The sequence below is a fragment of the Cricetulus griseus genome (assembly GCF_003668045.3).
Source record: "Cricetulus griseus strain 17A/GY chromosome 1 unlocalized genomic scaffold, alternate assembly CriGri-PICRH-1.0 chr1_1, whole genome shotgun sequence".
Classification (NCBI taxonomy): domain Eukaryota; kingdom Metazoa; phylum Chordata; class Mammalia; order Rodentia; family Cricetidae; genus Cricetulus; species Cricetulus griseus.
The window spans coordinates 108481619-108505447 of record NW_023276807.1 but is presented as its reverse complement, the minus strand read 5'-3'; the positions used below and the strand labels follow the sequence as shown (position 1 = coordinate 108505447).

The 23829-nt window shown below is 41.5% G+C and overlaps 1 protein-coding gene across 1 annotated transcript in view; it reads left to right on the top strand.

Moving 5' to 3' along the window:
- Positions 1–20245, top strand: part of Hs3st1 (heparan sulfate-glucosamine 3-sulfotransferase 1) — a 30507-nt gene extending 10262 nt beyond the window's left edge. The window contains exon 2 of the mRNA XM_027387026.2: positions 18335–20245. Within this exon, the coding sequence (XP_027242827.1) occupies positions 18441–19376 (936 nt within the window). The 5' untranslated portion in view covers positions 18335–18440 and the 3' untranslated portion in view covers positions 19377–20245. The remainder of the gene's footprint in view (positions 1–18334) is intronic.
- The last annotated feature ends 3584 nt before the right edge of the window (positions 20246–23829 follow it).

The following is a 23829-nucleotide window of genomic DNA, read 5'->3' as shown; positions in this document are numbered from 1 at the left end:
CAGGTAGCCAGCCAGATGGATCTGTTTGGAACTTGCTTTACTCTTTGTGAGCCATGCCATAAAAGGTAAGCTCCTTTACATGGTTAAACCTGTCTTTTCTTTGGGAAATGGGCATGCTTAAATTTATAGCAGGTGGTTGTTTAATGCTCAGTTAACCAAATAAACTATGTCAAGAGGTACATGGTACCTGACAGACAGTGTCACATGAAGCTAACAACAGAAAGCGACAATGACCTTGGATAGGTAATTGAATACTGTGCCACCATGGGGGTCAAGGACTAAAGTTCATACATGACATTTATGGGACAGTGTCTCACTATTTTGGTTTTCCAACCTTAATTTATCTTTCCCCCATGAAATAGCACTGAAGAAATGGTACAGAATGAGGGCAGGATAAGGCCCAGAGTGCTTGTTGTGGGAAAGAAGAATGGAGACAGGGTGGAGAAGAGGGAAGAGGGTGAAAAAAGAAGGTGAAACAACGAAAAACCCAAGAGGAGCAGACAAATTGAATTCAGGGGCAAGGATTCCATTAACATGTGACAGGAATGTCCTCAGCAAGCCCTGCTTACATCCTCATGCAGGCACTTAGTTTAAGCCCCACATCCATCCAGTGTCCTACAGCTCAGGTTCCCAAATGCTCTTTATATGGAAGACATAAAAAGCTATAATTGTTAAGTTGGAGAGAAGCTGGGGGGGATCCTTGTGCAGTGTAAAATTGCAGGTGAAAAGGCAAGGGTACTGAGTGCCACCTTGTGGGGGGACTAGCCATTGATCACTGTGCCCCTTTTGAAGTCTTCTGGTGAGATGGGGGTCCTCTTTGGTTGGGTTTTACATCGGTATTGTTTAAATTAACTCTTGGAGAAGCCTTTCAGAGTGGAGTCCTGTCTGATCAGTTCTCTGTGGGAATGGGTCTTCTGAAACAATTCTCCTTCCACATGCCACTCTCAGTTCCATCTGCACACTTTGTGTGAATGATCACTTCGTGAGGCTAACAGAGCCATCCTTTATCATTCTTCATGACAAGTAAGACTGCACATAGGGCTGGAGCTCTATTTCAAGAGCAGTTTGCAGTTCACAGTGACTCTGGGCACAAGAAAATATCCCTGACCAGGAAAGAAGTATTTTTCCATTGTATTCACATTTGGGAAGTGATTTTGATTTTAAAAGCCTCTGCTGTCTTATCTGTAAAGTGTCTTCTATTGGAATTTTATCTGTAAAGTATGTAGAGCATTCATCAGGAAGGCTGGCACATAGCCAGAATCAACATGGTTGCACCAAATACTCATTATTAGTTTTTCTTGCTTTAAAGACAGATTTTGACTGAAAATAAGATCAAGAGTATAGATGATTGCCCCTTTCTACATGCTGGTGCCCCTCCTCAGGGGGTTAAAAGGTCACAGTGTTCCTTACACTGGTGATCTCATCACTTGGCTCTGAAGCAGAAAAAGATTGAGTTGGGGAACCTCTCTTGTCCTTTATGTAGGAAGAAAAAACTCAAAAACCTTTAGATTTCCCCAATGGTTCCCAGCAGCCAGAAACTAGCCCAAAGGTGTGTGTGTGTGTGTGTGTGTGTGTGTGTGTGTGTGTGTGTGTGTGTGTGTGTGTGTGTGCGCGCGTGCGTGCGTGCGTGTATATGTGTGTGTGTGTAAACATCTAATAGGAAACTGAGGCACAGAGGCATCTGAAACAATGAAAGCAGAAAATTAATTGGCTATGGCAGCCCTGAATCGATCTCTCTTACTTTGAGCAACTATTACAGCTGTGTTTGTACACGGCAGTCGGTGATTGATTAGGCTGAGCCTCATAACTTCTTTTTTATTGCTATGTTCAGCTGAAATACAGATCTGTTATCCTTCTGCTTTCCTCTCTTTTCCTCCTCTGGCTCCATAACATTTGCAACCGTTTGCAGTCTGCAACATTTCTCCCTGTTAGTCTCTCCTGATGTCCTGAGTAATCTTTGTAAAACTAAGAGATAAGCAGAAACCTCCCTGTACCTCAGAGTAATGGGGAATCCCAGGAATTGTTGTGTTTGACTCTTGGACATAGATGTGAGCTCATCCCGGAACATGAGGTTTCAGTTCCAAGGTCACCTTGGGCAAGTAAATTATCTCACAATTCCTTAGGTATTCACTCATAATTTCAGTTATATAGTTCTCCTTGCTCATTTATTTTATATTAAATCCATTTCAAGAGATGAAGTTATGGAGTTTGGGGAATTTGTCTAGAGCCCCCCAAAGCCCAGCAGACTATTGTTGGTACATAATAACTATTGGATGAAAGCACCAGAGACCCTGCCACCCTCCTTTTAAGTCTTCAAGATTAAGTGCAATGATGCATTTAATGGTGATTTTAATGACAGTCCATTTAATTAGTCAGAACATTTAATGCATATAGTAGGTGTGTAAAAGCTCTCTCTTCTTGTTCTGTTTTGCTTTTAAAAAGTGAAAGCATTAATGAGCTTTCAAGTAGGGCAGCTGGTGTGCCCACTGAAATCCTTCACCACTCTATTCTCTGGAATCTGATGATGGGAGCTCCATGATTTCTGGCATTTAGATCAGTGACATTAGTATCCCTGTATTTGGCGTACTCTGCTTCCTGTCTGGAGACTCTGTGCCTTCTTTTTCTCATTAGGTTCACAATGGGTCATTTTTTATGTTCTCTCTGGATGATCTGCTAATGCATGGCCTCCATATTCCTTGGTAAATTATTTTCTATGTGGAGAACATCACAGATCTCTTTTCTAGTATATGGCGGTCCTACACTTTGCTTCTCAAGTGACAGGAGGACAAAGGATATGTCGCTTGACCTGCAAATTGAGGAGCCATTTTGTGTTTGCTGCATTGGGGTATGTTCACTTTCCCTTCAGACTGGTGACATCCTTTGCTTGCCACAGTGCCTGCTCTCTTTCAGGGTCTCTGAAAGACTTGAGTGTGCAGAGGCCTGCCACCAGCTTGTATGAGACAATTCACAGAGGAGATGCTGAGAAGTAGGTACTCATCTAAGCTTAAACACCTTGAATATGTATGGATACCTCTCCGGTACCAAGAGAGCACTGCTCCTCTGGGTCACATGGTTATGACCACTATTGACTTTGCTAGATCCCTGAGGATTTGGGTCTTAGAGAACAGGATAAACAATTCTGCATGCTTCTTGATACCTTACACCCAGTCCAGGTGCAACAATGCAATAGAGAATGAAATGTATGTAGATGGGTTTGTTGAGCAAGGTTCAAGAGAGGGATGTGGTCCTTGCAGTTGGGAAGTGAAAGTACTATTATTACAAATTCAAAGCTCATTTATTATAAATAGAAACACCAGCTTTGAGGGCAAATGCATGTGTTACTTTAGACTTCCTGAGTTCAGATGCACAGCTGTCCTTGGTCTCCTAAGAAACTTACCGAAGCCTGTGCAGATGTTCATTGTGTGGTCAAGGTCCTGACTCCCAGTGTTGTGTCTTTGGCTGGGACTGCTCACCAGCGCCTTTCCGTGAAGCAGCTCTCCCAGGGCTCAAAGGCTTCTGCTCCCAGGGCACCATTACTCTTTCTGTCTTGTAGGTTGAGCTTGCTCATACTGGCCCCAGTGCTGAGTCTCAACTTCGTCACACACACACACATATTCCAAAGAAATCTGTGGAAACGTCCTGGCTTGCCATCAGGCCGCATGGTAGGATCTGGTTGTATGGCCCACTAGATTTGGGCCTGGCTGGTTCAGGCAAACCAGTGTGTGCATGTGAGATTATCATCATCGCCTACTTGATTTTCTTACCTGGGTAGTTTTTAAGGTTCTACCATAATGACTAATTGTCTCCTAATAGCTGTCCTTCATGTACACCAGGCTAGGAACAGTTGTGTCATGTCTTCTGCCTTTTTCTGTTATTGTTTCCTTTGTAACTAAAAGTATGCAATGTTTTTGTATTTTGATTTAGTGTTTGGAATGTTTCAATTCCCTCCTATACTTAGGAAAATTATTTAAGAAGACAAAAAAAAGTTCTTTAAAACACCCAAATTATTATCATTATTATCCTTTGATTTTTTTTCCTCTTTAAGTGTCACCAGGTCATGAAAGATCAAATTTCACAGAGTTTTATGTACTGAAAACGTACATTGTATCAGTAAAGTGAGCGTGATTCTCATAATAGTTCATTTAATTCTTATATTCACCCAAGTAGGATAGCAGGGTGCCCTCTCTCACTTTCTAGATGGAAAACTGAGGCCCTGAAGGAGAAGTAGAGCCCCCAGGGAGACAGACCCAAGCCAGCATGTAAACTCGAGATATCTCAAGCACACCACTGTGTTTAATCATTTCCCTATCTTCGTTCTTGAGCTTGGACGTCATTCAAATGTGTCGAACATTGTTCTATTCTCATTAGACCCACCCCCAAATAGTCTTCAATGTCTTCTCCAAGAAGTATACTGCAAACTTTTTTCAGTTGCTAAATTCATTACCAGCTCCAGTCTTTTGCTTCTCATTGTAGAAGTGATTATTTCACTGTCCAGTTTCCTGGAACAGTGAGCACCTGGGGAGAGACAGTCAAACCACAATATGTCCATAATAGTAACATACTACTGTCGTCGTATCGTACTTTATTCTTGTAATAACTAAACATCTCTTACAGACTGTTCTTCAGTCTATTTGATCTACTCTAAGCTAGATATTTGGTTCAGTTATATTAACTGAATAAGTGTTAGCTGTGATCTTAAGACAGTAGATTTAGCTTTTAAAAATTGTGTTATTCTCCTACTTCTTGGCATCAAGAACACCTTAGCAGTTTGGAAATTTGGTATGTGTTCCTGCATTTAACCTGTGCCTGTCAGCTGATGATGGATTAAGTGATAAGGCTTTATGGCTAACTCAACAGGAATCATCCTGTTCTGAATCTTGGGTAATTACTAAGACACATGAGGATGTCTTAATTTTCTGAATATTTATCTTTTAAGAGGTGTGTTAAATAGTTAGAACCTGTGTCTTAATTATTTCCCTGTTCAAACGAAGTTTAGAATATCCCTAAATCTTGGACAAGGCCACAAAGAAGTCAGAGCACAACACTAGACTAGATCCCAGCTCCTGACAGTAGCTTAACAGGCATCCATTTCCAAGCAATGGCCCTTTCAAGCAAGGGACCTTTTGTGGAGACCTGTTGTGTATGGCTGAGATTATCTAGGTTAGTTACTTAGACTACCTGAATAGAGCTTTTATCAGCTACAGTGGAAGACAGAAGTCAGAGAGCAACAATGCTGACATTTCATGAGGATTTTCTCTATGCCAGGCCCTCTCTTTAGGCTTTTCTGTACTAACACTTCCTTTGGTTCTCATGACAATCGTACAAAGTCAGTACTGTTGCAATCTCCACATCTCAGATAAGAAAACAAGACACAGAGAACACAGGATTTGATCTGGGTTACACAAGGGAATATCTTTGCAGCTGGGATTCAAAGCCAAACTCGTAACTCCACAAACCTTCCCATTGTGAGTGCCAGTATTCATCTAGCTGATTCTAGAAATTTTCCTGCTGATGCCAACATGTTTCAAGTGCTTTATCTAAGTAAAAATAAATAATATGTTAAAGGTACAAAGTACAAATCAATCATTTTGTGTTTATACTCTGAAAGAATGAAAGATGAGGTTCATAATGATCTCTCTTGACAAATAGCATCACATTTGATCTGAAGATATTGGAATTATAGTAAGAAATAATGAGAGAACTCCAACAGAGTTTTGTCAAGGGCAGCAATATATGGATAGAGGATGTGGCTTTTAGATAAGCAAGATAACAAAATAGGTGTCCCTTGTTTACAGTGGATTCATTATGGATAAATTGAAGTTTAAGTAAAAAAAAATGAGGCACTAATTAATTTTGTAGCACCAAAGCTGAACATAATAAAGACATGTTGAACTCAAGTAACATTTAAATGTTGTTGTTTTTGTAAAGTATAATTCACTATGATTTGTGTGTGTGTTTGGAGCAGAGGAGGTCAAAGAATGCTTTTCCATTAATGGCTACAGATTTAGTCAGAGAAAAGATATGGTCAATATAAACCACTGCTGACTGTGGTGCCTGACTTGGGTTATTTCCATTTCAACTTCCCTCCTGAGTTCCTCATGGGCATTGTTTTGTCTTAAAAATCTCTCTCTCTCTCTCTCTCTCTCTCTCTCTCTCTCTCTCTCTCTCTCTCTCTTTCTGTGTGTGTGTGTGTGTGTGTGTGTGTGTGCGTGCGTGCGTGCGTGCGTGCGTGTGTGTGTGTGTGTGTGTGTGTGTGTGTGTGTGTGTGTGTGTGTGTGTGTAGTTGTACACATGCATGATGAGGTCAGAGGATCACCTAATGTGTAGAATCTCACTTTTCACCTTGTTTGAGACAGGGTGTCTCTTCCTTTGTGCATAGTTGTGCATTCCAGATCAGCTGGCCTTTGAGCTTCCAGGGGGTTCTCTTATCTCCACTTCCTAGCTCACTGTAACACTGGCGGCATACATGTTATCACACTGAGCTTTATATGGGTCCCAGGAATTCAAAATCAGGTCCACTTGCATGCCAAGTGTTTTTTACACGTAGAATCTCCCCAGCCTGTGGTTGTCTATGGCATTGTTCTCTCTCTGGTTCATTCATGGTGCTTAGCAATACAGACAAGATGTGATATTAACATAGGACTTTTCAACTTTAGTAAGAAAATGATAAACATTCATCAGAAATTGTATTTTAGTTTTAAATCTGAGCCAGCAATGTTTGCTACAATCCTCTCTTGGGATGTTGGGCAGCTCTCTGCTGCACCTCCAAGTCAGTTGTGAGGTTACCCACAGAAATGACCAACACTCTGTGCTGTACCTCCCTGCTCAGCTGGGATATGGGCTGTTTTGTTCAACATACATTTTTCACATCGATGTGTCAAGGCAGCCACACTGTCAGTATAGAAACATGTGTACAAAATTTTATTTTTTCATTTTATTTTGCTTTTGAGACGGGATCTCATTATGCAGCCCAGTCCTTCTGCCTTTGCTTCTTTAGCATTAGGATTGCAGGTGTATGCCACCATGCCTGGCCTAAATATTTGGTTTTTAATGCCTATGGTCAACCAAGAACACATGTATAAAAAATTTCTAAGCAGGGATTTCCAAGAATTTCCAGTAATTTTCCCAAAGTTGGAATCTATCCAATTAAGTGGCCTTGTAGGAATTCAAACTCAGAATGCTGTGTTCATTCTCCTGTTGGGCTTCTACACTGTGGAGTCCTCGTAAAATTTCATCCCTGTCAAGACTCACCAACAGCATGTGAGCCCCATAGCAAATGCTAGGTTAGAGGGTATGCACACTTACCCAGGTTTCCTGCTCAAAAAAAAAAAAAAAAAAAAAAAAAAAAAAAAAAAAAAAAAAAAAAAAACCTCTAGAATGAATGCCTTGCTAAGGGGCCTGTGAAGTAAGCCCCATATCTCCTCCATGATGGTGCCCGGGTGTCACCTCCCTGTGGCTTCTTTTTAGGTACACCTGCTTATCTCCAATTCTCTACCATTGAAGTCTTTTATTTACAAGGCTCCCTTCATGTTCATTCAGAAACTTTAGAATTAGCTCCTTTATATTGCCTTCCATATTAGAGAGAACTCTTCAAAGACAATGAATAGATTGTTTATGTATCTCTAGAACTCCATGCAAGCTCAGCAACCTTGCAGAAGCCACTGTGGAGCAGTGAGTGCTCACCTGCAGGAGAACTCAAGATCTTAGGCATCAAAACTTACAGGTTTGGTTTACTCTCTATCTTTTTTTTTTCTTAACTTCCCTTTATTTAACAGCAAATAATCTTGTATTACATTAACAAAAACAATATTTCTCATTTTAATATCCACAGTCGAATCTGGAAAAACTAGAGTACCATTCCAGTCCTTGGACTTGAATGATGTCAGAGTAGACAACAGCTGCCTCTTTCAACAGGTCATGTGCACAGCTTGCTTGCCACAGCCCCTAACGGTCAACTGACTTGATACATGATGTCACCTGCCTGGATCCAGCAGGCGGTCCTGTGCTTACACAGCAGAAGGGCTTCCAGCAAAGAGCTTAGTTCTGCTGTTCTGTCCCTCAGGACTTTGTGCTAGTGGAGCTGTTCTAACAGATACTAGGGATAGGTGTTTGAAAGGCAGGCATCCTTTACTCAGGGTCCTAGAGGATGAGCTCTCAAGAGCAAGGTGCTGAGAAACTCACTTTTTTATATGGTTTTCTTCCTGGCCTATGGACAGCTCCCTTCTTTGACTTCACACATGTTGGACACATAAAAGAACTCATTTCATTTCCTCTCCTTAGAAGCATACCTGTCCTTTCAGATCAGGACCCTAACTGCATGGCCTCACCTAAATCACTTCTCAAAGACTCTGACTTGCAAATACAATCAGCACTTCAAAGTATGAATGTTGAAAAGACATGGATGTTTCATTCCTTTAAAGTGGCCTAAGAAGTTAAGCAAATCCTGAGTTTTGTGTAAGAGGAAGAATTTGCTTTGCATTGCTTTGCTTTGCACATATTTGCTTACAACTGTAAATTGTTCCGGCCTCTCCTGTCCACCACCCTAAAAGCACAGATCCAAACTGTAGTTTGTGTCCATAGGTATAGGGTCAGGACACTGTGCTGTCCTAATCTGTGTAGCACTTTTGTGTGCAAAACTTTGTGTTCTTGCTCTTTGCCTTTATCAGTTTCTTTTTTCTGTGAAATGGTACCATAAAATGACAGCTAAAGGTTTTGGTGCATAACTTTGTGCCTCTCATTTGTCTTGTATCTTTGCATTTCTGGGAAAATGCACAGAACTCATGAGTGCTTGCCACATGTGGCATGATGGATGACAGTCTGCCCTACCCAGCAAGGCTCACCTTCAGCTAAGAATGCACCTGTCAGAGGTTGTGTCTCAGCTGGAGCAAGTCTACAGCCACACACAAGAGTCTGCAGCACCCAACTCCATCCCCCAATCTACTGGCAGGCCCTTTTTCCACTCAGCTACATGATAAAAAGAGAGGCCCTGTCCTCCCTCCTGCCACAGAGCTCTGCCGTGTGCTGCCTATGCCAGTATGTTTCTGTGTGTAATGAAGGATTTATTTAGGTCATTGCTGCCTTCTGTGCCCGGCAACGGCACATGAAGCACATTGAGAAGGAACACTGCCTCCTTCCTTTCTCTGGAGCTGCAGCTACTTGCACCTGCTGTTCCACTTTTGTCTATGGTCGGGGACTCTTATCAAGGCCCTGCTCTGTGCTGTCCTCAGAGTCTGATCCTGCCTGTGTGTCACTGTCCCTTCTTCCTTGAGCTTCTGTCTAGTTGAGTCACTGCAGCAGTTTGGCTTACGAACAAATGCATTTGACTAATTATCTCTAGATCCTATTTATACCATGCAGCATTTTTAGGGATAAAATTAGCCACCATGATTTGAAATGATGCCATATGCACTACGCAATACAGCAGGGTCCTAAGTGCTCCATATATATTATTTTATTTAATCCTTACAATAAAAATACAGGATCAAAACTCTTTAGAGTTTCAGGGCCATCCTACAGATTTTAACTTACAGAGCTGAGATAGAAACCTGGACTTTGGCTAGAAATCCTCTGTTAATTCCAAATTCTTGTTATCCTCTTCCTCAAATAGCTCCGCCTCTGTGGCCAGACAGATCTTTCTCTTTGTTGTCTACCAGGATTGTTCTTAATCCTGGGTTTAAAAGCAAGCTATATCCACCCAGTGAAAAACAAATGGAAAACAAAGAACAGTGCTTCTACAGACTAAAGCAGTGAGGATTGTAATGGGTATTGAGGTCCCAGGCCCTTCCATGGGCTGGTCAGTAGACCAGTGCCTCTGAGAACTTAGGGGTACAGAAATCCACACCTCTCCCTGAATTTTCAGAGGGCCATTTTCCTCTTTAACTAGACCCCAAATGGTTGGTGTGTAGACCTCCACTTGGGCAGCTATAGTTCTTTAGATCTTGATGTAGCCTGGACTGGGTGAGGAAGCTGGAGTCACTTCCTTCTAACACCTCTGCAGGGTCCTTGGGTTCTAATCTTGTACTCAAAGGGGAGGACACTGTTGTGTTGCTTGACTTCCAGCTGCCCTGTGTGGGGGAGGGAGTATGCGTCCCAATCCTGCAAGGGCATATGATGCTTTTCTGTCCTTGACAAGATATCCCCCCCACCCCACACACACCAAAACCAATCCTATACAGCAGTGTCCATTATCCAGGTAACCTTTTGTGGATTTGGAACCTTTCAGCATTGTGGAGGACTCCAGGGAACTCAGAAAGCTTGGAGGAACTGCATTCCAAGAGTATGAATCACATTGAAGGGAACTTGGGCCCACTTTTACTTGTTTGCTTCAGACAGAAAAAGTGCTCCAGGAGCATTTATTAACATTACGTGAGCTGCCCTTTGGTCCTTCCTACCCTGCATCCTTCCCAGCTCATCCTACAAGACAGCAATTATCATAACTCCAAACCAAACCGAATGTCAATGTTGGCTGAGGAGTGTCATGTATAGGCAATTTCAAGAAAAATAAATATTTATGGAGGTCTCGAAATACCCATGTCCTTTCACAGCCTGACAGGCACAGGCTGAATCTGTTTCCTATTCCTTGCCTTCCAAGATGCCCTGCCAAGGATGGAAATGTGACACCACGGCAACAGACTCTTAAATCATTGTGCAAAAATGAAAGTGAAGACATTTTTGACTCTTCAGAATGAACAAATAACCTGATGCTTTCGATTGCCCAGTTTAGTTGCATATAAAAAAAAATGACAGTTTTGTTGTTGAAACTGTCTCTACTCGGGTTTTAGTACATTCCAGAAAATTAAATCACTCATCACCATGGGAGACTTGAAAGAAGCAGTTTTTGCACAGCAGTTTATTAGAGCAGGTGCCTTCTGCCATCTTCTCTAGCTTTTTCAGGAGTTTCCGCCTCTGCTGGGAATGCACATGTAGTGTCCATAGAGAAGGCAAAGCAAGGGCCTTAGAGAAGGACCCTGGAGTTTAGTTTTGATGCTTCATGGTTCTGTGGCATTTAAGAGGCTATTTAACTTTAATAATGTGCTTCCATAACTGCCATGGGGAGAAAAGTATGACATTGATATTTGTTGAGGACCTACTGTGTGCTATTTAGCATGAATAATAGCTTTGTACTGATTGTCTAAGCTCTAGGCTTAGATCCATTTAGTAGAATTTGTATAGGCATGGCTCTGATTCTCAGGGCCACTTACTGAACCAGGTCCGGTGGCCAAGGACAAAGAATTAGACATAGGTCTTGAGACTTATGACTTATGACTTGTGACTCTTTATCAGTCTGCTACAAAGTACCTGCCTCTGTCATGTTTGTGAATCTTTGGCTTCTCTCAGACAAGTTCTGTTTATTCCATCTGTGCCAAGTCTAGAAGTATTCTGAGCCCTTCCCTGCAAACTCGTTTTGTGCACATGTTAATCTTGATGCTGCTGTCTACAGGCCCCACTCTCTTGATACAATACCCCCTTGACAGCTTTGGGTCTACATATTTTCCTGGAGAGCAGAGGGGGTGATGCACTGAGTCCTTAAGAGGTGATATACTTACATGGTATCATGTAACTATATGAATTCCCATTTGGGTCTGTTTTATTACCAGAGCTCCCTTGCATTTTCACCATTCTCTACTACCTTTTCATTGCTTAAAACTATGAAATGAAATGAAATGAAATGAAATGAAATGAAATGAAATGAGAGCAACCACTCTTGCTGGTTGTGGTGTTGTAGGTTTTAGAGGAGGCCTTTGCTTGGGTGCTTACTGTATGGCACACAGTGGCTGCTCAGCAAATAACCTCTTCCTTTCCATCTGTTTTTGTGAAATCTCAAAGTCCTTTACCCTAGAGAACCTACTTGCTTGAGCCAGCTGTGTTCTCACATTAGGTGGAGGGACTGTGACAGTATCTTGACGACAAAGGCACATAGACACCACTGTTTCTCTCATGAAATATTCTGCTTATTTCTTCTGATCATGAATATGTTCACCATCAGACTGGTGGGATTGTGAGAGTATATTAAAGTTAATTACATTTGGAGTCTGAGTCATAATGTGAGTTATGTAATAAGGAGACTTATGGAAAAATTAAAATATTTTGAAGGGTTATTTCATAGATACCCCTCTTTTTAATTAAGATGTTTTCTAAACTCCTGGGTGAGCTTGTCCAATCACTGAGCAATATGAAGCCCCCTTTCAACATCTGGCTTCTTTTTGACTCTCTTGGAAAAGAAGAGATGTTACATTTGGGCAGCCTTTTCAGTGCATAGACTGTTATGCTTCACCTTTTGCTAAATTGAAATCTGTTCTCAGTAACTTATAGCCATTGGCCTTACTGGCCACTGCATTTGACAAGTTCATGGAGAAAATATGCCTCTACTCTCTTCAGTGTGCCAGGAATCATGCCATACCCAGGAACAGGCATCTCAGAAAGATAAGGCACTGCCAGGAGACTCAACAGCAAGAGTGACTGGGTGGAGAGGTGCAGAGCAGATATGATTTGGAACAAATGGACGGAGACTTTAAAATGGGATAATGTGAAAACTGTTGAGTGAAAGCTGACGTTTGAAATAAAACCTGAATAGCAAGAAAGAGATAGCTTCACAAAGTCTGGGGCACAACATTCTGGAAACAGGGAGCTGAGAATGCCAAGTCCAAAGATGGGATGAATTTGGTGTGCTATAAAGGATAGAGAAGCTACTATGGCTAGAACTAGGCAAAAGGAAGGAATTAAAGCCTAAGTAGGATGCAGGTCTCACACTAAGGGTCTCCCTAGCCTGCACAATGTGGATTGAATTCAAAGGATAATGAAGGCCACCCTCTGGGAGAGCCTATGTACTGGACTCTTGGTTTCCCTTACCTGGTATTCAGTATTGTTATAGCAAGGCTGAGATATCTGAAGCCTTCTGGTTCTTAATTTGTCACCCAATACACAGAAAACAGTCTCTTTGATGAAAGGAGCTGGGAAGTGGATGACTTCCCTCTTAGACCTAGTAATCCATCTCTAAAAGATGAGCCTAGCCAGTCTGAGTCTTCACAGAAATTTTGTCCACCATTTGAGGTTTGACTAGACAACAGAATGTAAAGCCAAAGGCTTGTTAGCTACACAAGTTTTGGCTAAGAATCTAATGAAGGAGCTGGAGAGATGGGTGTCTAGGTGATTAAGGGCACTTACTGCTTTCACAAGGACCCTTTGAGGGTTTGATTTGCAGCACCTACACTAATCCCAGGTGCTGTGAAGGAGTGAGAGGCACAAAAGACCCTGTGTCTGCTTGCTGAGATTATACTAGGAAGCAAGATGTCCTCATTCTTTCCTGACAAACCTGATTCCTTTGAGTTCAGCTTTCCAATACCAATGCTAGTTGTCTTGAGGGCTCATCATCAAGACAGCAGGCATGCTATGTGTGAAGCTGCCAGTCCAAGGCCTAGTGCCAATGGAAGCTGGAGCTGCTGTCACTTTGCTTTCCAGGGTGCCTGGCCTCAGGTTCAGGTGCTGTGGAATAGTCTGACTGTGCCCTTGGCAGCTCCAAGCTTTCAGATAGCCCTCTGTGTTCAAGGTCACCCGGTTTATTTCCTGTGGGAGACAAGGAAGTTACCAACAGATAGAGTATGAATGTATTTATGTCACCTGCAAGTTTGGGCTTCCTTCCTTGTCCTTTCCCTCCACAGAAACTTCTCTGTTAGTGGGGAGGGGACTCTCTATGAAAGTGTCAGGTGAAGAACAACATCATAAACAGCCCTCTGTCCTTACCTGCCTCAGTCACTCCAGGCCATAAAGGGTCCTGGAGTGGAATGCTGTTGTCAGAGAGAGGAACACTAGATGATAAAGATTTACTGCAAAATTTTGAAAACATAGCTCATCAATTTTATAACATGATTTTTTCTGGAACAATGACATTGTGTATACATTGAGTTTTATAAAATGTATTTTTCTCATGTGGCTTCTAGGAAAGTTTAAAGTACAAGTGTGTCCCCTTTCTATTAGGTAATTCTCTTTGGTACACAGTTCTTCATTCATGTTTCAAAACAATCATTCGGAGTAGACTGAAACACCCTTATTTCACAGTTCATCAGACTGAGGCATACCGACAGTCACTTTGACCAAACTCAAAACTAAAGATCAAACTCCTGGCTCTACAGGCTGTCCAGATCTTGTTGTCCATCTACTGCCTAAAAGCAATAAATGGCCTTAGTGCTATGCAAAATGTAATATTTGTATATTTGAGTTCTAGAATCGGGAGCTGAGGAATTGTCATAGCTGAGAGTATTACATTGGGTCTTTTTTTTTTTTCTTCCAGACAGGGTTTCTCTGTGGCTTTGGAGGCTGTCCTGGAACTTGCTCTTGTACACCAGGCTGGTCTCAAACTCACAGAGATCCGCCTGCCTCTGCCTCCCAAGTGCTGGGACTAAAGGTGTGCACCACCACAGCCCGGCTTTTGGGTCTTTCTTTTTTAATACCTCTTTAGCATTATCATTGTGGTGTATCAAGATCACCTGCTTGGGAGACAGTTTTGACAGCACCCAGATAAATTGGAATTCAGGGGCCAAAAGTTCCAGGCCTAGAGTTTCCATGTGACCATAGCCAAGTCATCTCAGGATCTCCTCATGTGTGAAATGAAAGGCAAAGACTAAAAGACTGTCTTCTTTGTTGTTTAAAATAACATTGACAAGGTCAGGATGACCCAGAGACTGTTTGCAGGTTCATGTGAGCTTGGAGATGTTTTCTTTCTTGTGAGTAAAAGACAAAGTAATTCTGGTTGTATCATCAAGAGACTGAATTGTCAAAGCATGAGAAACATAAGGCTACTGTGTACATGTGTATTATATACACAAATGTGTTAATATAGTAATATGTATATTATATACATTTACATATTCAATATACATAAATACATATACATACATCTTAGATACATCATGGCGTCTGTATAGCATATAGGTAGCTGTAAATATATGTGCTGTATATATTTGTACATATGTTTGTATATAGGCCCACCATACATAATATATGTATATGTGCATGTACGTGAGGGGGCAAGTCAGTTTTATCAATATAACACCAATATTTTTAGAATGCAAGAGGTGTATACATAATAAAATGTATTTATAGAAAGTGTGAAAGAGAAACAAACAAGGAGTTTTTAAGTTACTAACAGTACTGTTTTAAATTTTTCTTTTTTTGATATTGTAATATAATTACATCATTTCTCATTTCCATTTTCTCTCTCCAAAACCTTCCATAGACCTCTTCTTGCTCTCTTTCAAATTAATGTCCTCTTTTTTCATTAATTGTTGTTACATGTGTAAGTGTATATGTAGAAACACAGACAAATGCACACACACACACAGACACACACACACACACACACACACACACACACATACACATTCACATACACATACACACACACATACACACACATCCTGTTTAGTCTGTAGAATGTTACTTGTATGTTTGTTTTCAGGGCTGACCATCTGGTACTGGATAACAAATTGGATTATTTTTCCCACTTTTAGCATTTCAGACAAACCATATTTAGTACCTTCTCATCTTAGTTATCTACTGGTAACTCCCAATTAGGAGGAAAAGTCAGGTGTATGCTGTGCTGACTGAATTTCTTCAAGTTAAAGTGGAGAAAGCATGAGCAGGCAGATAGTACAGATGTCAGCTGTAGTCTGTATGTTTGTCACATGAGTGCTGAATGCTGTGAATCATTGGTTGTTCCCGAGTCCTGGAGTCCAAAGACACAACTCTAAGAACATGACAACAGTTCCCCCACACATGATAAGGCATTCCAGCATGGCAGAGTTAGTGCCACTTATACTTTACCTGTGTGTCATTATGTCAGCCTGACCTTCTGTGCACTCCACCCTCAACTGTATACAAGGCAGGTACAAGTGCTCCTTGGCTTCACCCATGTGAACAGTGGAGAGGGAAATGAAATTAGGTACAGCTTTCTGAATCCTTTCACCAAGGAAAGCAGTCCTGTTACACTGAGGTCACCCCTTTGAAAACCAACCTAACCCACACTATGTAATCATACACCCCATGAACACCTTTCCTGCAAGGGCTTCCTCACTGAACTCAAGTTCCTTCTTGCAATATTGCATTGTCCATAAATCCATTTTTCTGTGTGTTTGGCTCTCTCCAAAGACTTTTCTCTTGTTCAGTGCTCACTATTTTGCCTTTTAAAACTTGCATTACTATATTATTATTTTAGTTTTTATTTCAGGTGTATGAGTGTTTTATCTTCATCTATGTATGTATGTATACTACATGTGTGTGTATGATTGTGGAGGTCAGAAGAAGGTATCAGATCCCCTGGAGTGGAGTTTCAGCCAGTAATATACCATCATGTGGGTGCTGGAATTGAAGCTAGGTCCTCTGAAAAAGCAGCCAGTACCTGTAACTGCTGAGCCATCCTCCAGTTCCCGCTCTTATTTTTAACACACTTTCCAGACTGTCTAACCTAGTGTCTGAGGCAAACAGATCAACTAGTACAGCCACAAAATTGGAAATCCTGCATTTGATCTTCTAGCAAGTAAATGACAAGATTGATTTAAAGAAGAGGCAAATGTTAAACTGAGTGGAAAACCCCTACAGTCCCAAGACAGGGGCTTTTCCAATTCTTTGTTGATAACCAAAACAAATCAGTGCCTCTACTTCTTCTTAGTTGGAGAATGAAAAACACAGGTTCTCATTTGTCCACTTTTCAGGGCAGTATCCATAGCTTGTCATCTGTGTGAGTCCCTGCATCTAGGCTAGCAGTTAATGTCCTGGAATGACTTTATCCCAACAACCAGTGCAGTTCAGACAAGCTGAGGGAGGAAGTTTGTAAGCCCAAAGGTCTCCATTTAAGCTTTTAATTTGGGTCCTGAGTTGTGAAATGAATTATGACATTTTTAATGTCCTTACATAAGAACATCAGCAATAAACTGATGATGATAGTATCCCTGACTTCCTATGCCACACTATGTGGTTGTGGTGACAGTGAAAAATGTCAGCTGTGGACCACTTTATAACTAGTAAAACTTTGTGCCCAAGAAAGCTTCGTTCTCTTCTGGTTATGTTTCCCTTTTAATCCCATTAGGCATACTTCAGTGGCTTCCTCTGTTAAAAAGACTTTCCAATTGTTTAGGCAAATGAGTAAACACTTCTCCATAGAATATAATCCTAACATACAACCCCAACCTGTTTCAGTCATCCTGCTGCCTACTGCCTGCAGTCAGTATATACACATTAACTATTGCCAAATTCAAGAAACAATACCCAAACCTAGTGATGAAACCGTAGCCATTGATTCTTGCTCATGAGCCAGGGAGGATGCCCTTCCTCCCAATCAGACAGGCAGCTGATCAGACCTGTTCTTAATGCAAGAGTGTAGCTTCAGATACTGGTTCAGCCTATTGGCATATCTGCCTGTATACAATTTTTCAAACCCAAAGCTCCAAAGCATAGCACACATGATGAGAGGCAGCAGCCAAAGTTTGATGCTGGATGAAGGCACTGGATTGTACATTTGCTCATCCACATATAATTATCTACCTCATTGGAATAGAAACCTCTGGTGGGAGACATGGGATGCAGAAGACAACCTGCTTCTATATCACTCACACCTCTGCCGGAGGCTGACAGGAGGGAGCTATTTCTTAGTTTTTTTTTCTGGAGTGAAAAGGGTGTAGAAACACCCATTTCTTTATACCAGGAATTAGTAAACTCTGGCTGCTATGGAAAGCCTCCTTTTGTACAGCTACCAGGCTATTTAAGAGGTTAAGGAAGATGGCCCTGTGGCTAACAGCACAAAATGCTCTTGCAAGAACCTGAGTTCACTTCCTAACACCCACTTCTGTGTGGGTCACAATGGCCTGTAATTCCAACCTGGGGTGAATCATAGGCCTCTTGCCTCTGCTGTCACCTGCACTCATGTGGCAAAGATGTGTGAACACACACACACACACACACACACACACACACACACTTGAAACTGAAATAAATCTTAAGATGGAGAGTGATATTTAATACTATATGAGAATTATTTGACAATCAAACTTTGTGTCCATAAACAAAGTTTTGTTGAAATACAGCCACACCCTTGCTCTATCTACTGTCTCTGGATTCTTCAGATCTATAAAAAACAGTTGGAGTTGGAGTTGCCATGGAAACTGTGTGTCCCACAAAGCCTAAAATATTTACTTGCTAGCCCTTTATAGAAAATGTCTGCCACACCTACTTTATTGTAAAAAGAGTTTGGGAGTGGTAGGGCAGGGCACATGACTATAGATGTTCCATGTATAGATTACTTCCATGTTTATTTGGGGTTAATATTTCTTCCTTTCCTCCCTAGTAATTTGCACCTGGAGACACTCATGTTCCAGTAAGTTGGAGGCATCTCTGCTGCCACTTCATGATCCAGGGGTGTGTGACCCAGTGAAGTTCCCAAGGTGTACAGCATGACCTTGCTGCTCTTGGGTGCGGTGCTGCTGGTGGCCCGGCCCCAGCTCGTGCCTTCCCACCCAGCTGTTTCCGGCCCGGGTCCCAGACAGCAGGAGCTTCTGAGAAAAGTGGGTACCCTCCAGGAGGACACCCGAGAAGGTGCAGCGGCCAATGGTTCCACAAAGCAGTTACCACAGACCATCATCATTGGGGTTCGCAAGGGTGGTACCCGAGCACTGCTGGAGATGCTCAGCTTGCATCCAGATGTGGCAGCGGCTGAGAATGAGGTTCATTTCTTTGACTGGGAGGAGCATTACAGCCAAGGCCTGGGCTGGTACCTCACCCAGATGCCCTTCTCCTCCCCAAACCAGCTTACCGTGGAGAAGACACCCGCCTACTTCACTTCGCCCAAAGTGCCTGAGAGAATCTACAACATGAACCCTGCTATCCGCCTGTTGCTCATCCTGAGGGACCCTTCAGAGCGCGTGCTGTCTGACTACACCCAGGTGTTGTATAACCACCTTCAGAAGCGCAAGCCCTACCCACCTATCGAGGACCTCCTGGTGCGAGATGGCCGGCTCAACATGGACTACAAGGCTCTCAACCGCAGTCTGTACCACGCACACATGCTGAACTGGCTGCGTTTCTTCCCACTAGGCCACATCCACATCGTGGATGGCGACCGGCTCATCAGAGACCCTTTTCCTGAGATCCAGAAGGTTGAAAGGTTCCTGAAACTGTCTCCGCAGATCAACGCTTCAAACTTCTACTTTAACAAAACCAAGGGCTTCTACTGCCTGCGAGACAGCGGCAAGGACCGCTGCTTACATGAGTCCAAAGGCCGGGCACACCCCCAAGTGGATCCCAAACTACTTGATAAACTGCACGAATATTTTCATGAGCCAAATAAGAAATTCTTCGAGCTCGTGGGCAGAACATTCGATTGGCACTGATTTGCTGTCAGTTAGGCCAGGGACTTGGCCTGTTGTAACTTCTGGTGTACATCTGTGGGCAGGGGGGAAAGAATTTTAAAAATGCATTTAAGCTATAATTTATTTGTAAAACCCACAAATGACTTCTGTACAGTATTAGATTCACAGTTGCCATATATAGTAGTTATATTTTTCTACTTGTTAAATGGAGGGCGTTTTGTATTGTTTTTCATGGTTGTTAACATTGTGTATATGTCTCTATAATATGAAGGAACTTAACTGTTGCACTGAAAAAAAGATTTTTTCTGGAGACGTCTTTTTTTTTTTAAATATAATTAACTTGCCTCCAATTCAAATAGGTCTCTGTTTGCACCCTCCTCGTCAAATCTATATTCTTTTTCTGCTTAAAATTTTTATTGGTATTATGGACTTCTCTCCTTTCTAAATTTGTTCTTTTAATATGTCTTGATGTGGTCATCAGATGAAGTTTTTACTTGCACTTTAAATTTCCTCTTCACTGAGAGTCTCTATTATTTTTGGAAGAGTCAGTTGTGTCCTTTCTCAAGTTAGCCTGCATCTGGGTTTAACCCCTGTCAGCCTACATGTGGGCTTAACCTCTGCCAGCATTCGTATATATTTAAGTCATGTAAATTTCCAGTGCAGAAGATAGTACTGAGGATGGAAACACAGATGATGACCTGGAAGTTCTCTAAGATCAAATTTTGTCTCAGAGGATATTAGCATATACCTCCAATTTCAGCAATGGGCAAGACCCATAATAAACAAGATTACATTCTCTGATACATTTCAGAATGATCTTGGGGCTGGAAACTTTGCCTTTTGGAGCAATTGGCCTCTGAAAATCTACTTGATAGAGAGAAGGAAACATGCAAGTTCTTGTTGTGTCTGTCTGTCCTTTCTGTTACTTGCATGAGGAGCAGAGTAAGAAGTAGATTTTGTCTACTCTGTGATTTGTTTCCTGGAAGATCAATATGCACTAATGATCTTCCATTTTATACTCATAGACATATAAACATAAATGCGTCAATATCCCTTCCAACTATAAAGCCCTGAATATGGAAGAAAATGAAAACTCCCAAGGGTTGAAGTTAACAAGTGAAAAAGTCACAGCACAAAAACAGTGCACCTGCACACATAAATGGGAGAGTTTCACTTTTCCCTAGAACATCCACTTAGCAGAGGCTGCTCACAAAAGCCAGTTGTAAGCCTCTGGATTATCATGCATACCGATCAATCAGCCTAGTACAATTAAATAGACTAGACCTTATCCATAAGAAGGTAAAATGTGGTCACTGGAGTAGGAAAGAATACTCACCAAGAGTACAAAACCATTTCCTGACAGTTTGTTTGGAAGGAATGAAACACAAATAGGCATTATTGATTGTGTTCTTTATCTAAGAACTCTCTGAAACTTCCTCCAAGCAAACTCAAGATGAAGGGGTTACTGTGACAAGTTCAAAGAATAGAGAATAGGCCCCCAAAACACAAGGAACTTGCTGAAGGTCACAATTTCAGGCTTAGAGACCAGTTGTAGCCAATGTTCAAGGAACTGTTTACTTATTTACTTCTACCCTGCTCTAGCTGTATCTGAACTCTAAAGAAATAGCTCAAACCCAGAGGCAATGTTTGTGTGACTTGACCTGACATGTTTTTCCTGGTGCCAAAAGTCTACTGCCCTGAGTGCTGTGTTTGAGCTAAAGAAAGAGCAAGGGAGGAAATAATTTTTTTCTCAGCAGTCTTCTTAGGGAAATGAGTCATCTTGGTTGTTTTAGCAATCCCAGCCTGACCCAACCTTTTTCTGGCCTACACCCCATTCCTGGCTACTCCCTGACAGAAAAGAGGATGCCCTCCTCTTCAGAACCCTTTAGAACTGTCATTCAACCACTGTCTCCTCAGAAAGTGGAACAGAAATATTTACAGCAGATTTCTGTAGACATTGTGATATGCAGGGTAGTGCCTTCTGCAGCATATCCTTGGGTCTTTTATGTCATTTAATCTGAAGAATGAGAGGAACCACAAAAGGTAAATCAAGTTTTCAAAGCTTATCAGGAATGTGTTGACTGAAAGAAAGCTCCATTGGGAATCCCTGGTGATCAAGAAGATGCCTGGGTGGAGATGATATGGGGCCTGGTCTGCTGCATCCAGGGATGCTGATTAGGAATAAAGAAAGTCAGAGCTGACTCCAGGGGTAAGCTTCAGCTGTTAGAACTGGGATAGCTGATGGCATGTGGTAACATCATGTAAGTGATTAATGGATGTAAATTCTATTAATTGCTTTACTGGGCAAACACAATCATATTCCAACATACCACCAGGAAAAATATCAGGAATCCTAATAATATCATATATTCATTATTTTTTAATAAAACTCCAGCGGGTCATCAGTACATTCTGAGGAGCAAAAAAACCATCATGTCCTACTTTGCTGTAAATCTCATCCAAGCCCTGTTATCTTCAGATGATGCTGCAATGGACCCAGGGCCATTTCTATCAGAACAAAATGCAGGGCAATAGGAGTCAAAGGGCATTTGGTCTCTCCTGACTATGCCAAATGCCAATCCTATTAACAAAGACAGTTTCATGATTTTGTAGGGGATTATAGGTTCTCATCCCAGCCCAGGTCACAGCCACATGAGGGTTCCAGAGGAGCAGCTGAGATTTGCTGAGCCAAGCATTACCTATGGGGTTGGATTCACACCTCATTTGTTGTTCCATAGTAAAAACAGCATCACTTTTCCTTCCTCCAGGAATCAGGCAGTATTAAAATCCTGATAATATTATGTGACTATCCATTAACAGCCTGGAAATTGATTAGTTTAGGAAGAACCATGATAGGCCTCTGAGCTCATGCTGCCTTGCTCTTGTTTCTACCCGAAACATATGGAGGATAGAAGAAGCTACTGTCCATCATGTCTGAAGCTTAGAAATACGCAGACAAAGATCATTATATTCATTAGAATGGCCTTTTCCTTGAGTTCCTATTACAAAGCAAGGGTGGCATTAATTCTTCAAAATATATAAAAAGAAAAGCCACAGGAAATAATAGTCATTAACTGTATGGGATTTTAATAAGAAGCAAAGAAGTGCTAAGAAGGCAAAGGAAATGGCCTTGAATTGTGTACAGGCTGAGCAGGACAGTATGTTCCAAAGTTTGGCATCAATTCGACCACATCCCAAGAAGGATCAACTAGCCCACATGAAGAGGATGAATGAAGAATGAGATATGAGATTTTCCTGAATGCCAATCCTTTACATTACATTTTTTTAGAAGAAATGAAAGAATATTACCTAAAGGTGGCTCTAGACCTTTGGTCAAAGCCACTTAATTCAAGGGTCACAGAGACCCTGCCCTTTTGTAGGAAGGCTTTAAGGAAGAATTGCCCTGGAGTCAGAAAATGAAAGCCATTGATGTTACCAAAAGGAAATATCCTGCATAAGGACATGTCTTGAATCAGAAAGTGGTGATTGGGAAGGGAAAGGAGGTAGGGGAAGTACAGGAAAGTCTTGTCTAACAAGTGTGTAGCTTGTATTAAACACATTAAACAGCCAAGATATGTCATCTACTTACAGCTTTGGAAGGTGGTTTCTAAGACAGAGGTGCTGAAAGCCTCATGGCCTCCTATATGTCTTTGAGTCCTGTGCAGATTTATGAATTACATAAGAATAACCATCATTATTACATATGCACTTTGTGCTTTGTATCTTAAATACATTGCTTCTAACTTACATACAAACTCTGAGAGAGGAAATAGTGCCCTAGTTTCATAAAAGAAGAAATTCATGATCAGAAATTAAAGGTTTTTGCTGTGATAACAGAAAAAGTTATTGATTTCATTTGCATGTTTTTTTTCTAGCATCCTGAATCTGGTTAGTTGCCTCCCATCCTATGGTGAGTAAAGGGAAGAAGTAACACATAGATCTGTGTTAAGAAGGCAACATCTAACAAGCTATAGGGTGTGAGTTTGGACACAAGAGAACACTGGAAAGTCACATACCATAGAACCACACATGAAGGATGTCCTAAAGTGTGTGCAAAAGTTGCCCAGACTTTATGAATTACATAAGAAAGAATCACTGAGTGTGAGATACATGGCAGAGCATGTATCCCCTAGTAGCATCAAATAAGCCAAGGACCCATATACAGCACATCACCTCATCCAGTTGCTTGATTGAAGGATACTCACCTCAGAAGGAACCCTGGATATTAACATCACACTGGTGCCAAGAGAGCTCCATTTTCCTCAAATTCTATAGTTAGGTAAAAAGAAAGAAAAAATAATTACATTCAGGAGACATGGGTGTAAATCCGATTTTGCCCATGTGGCCTTCAGCTTAAATTCTCAAGCCTTAATTTCTTTTTTCTTTCTTTCTTTTCTTTGTTAAAATGGATACTTCACTTAGTTTGCAGGAAAAGTCAGTGACATGAACTGCAAAGACCATCTAAGGTGGTGCA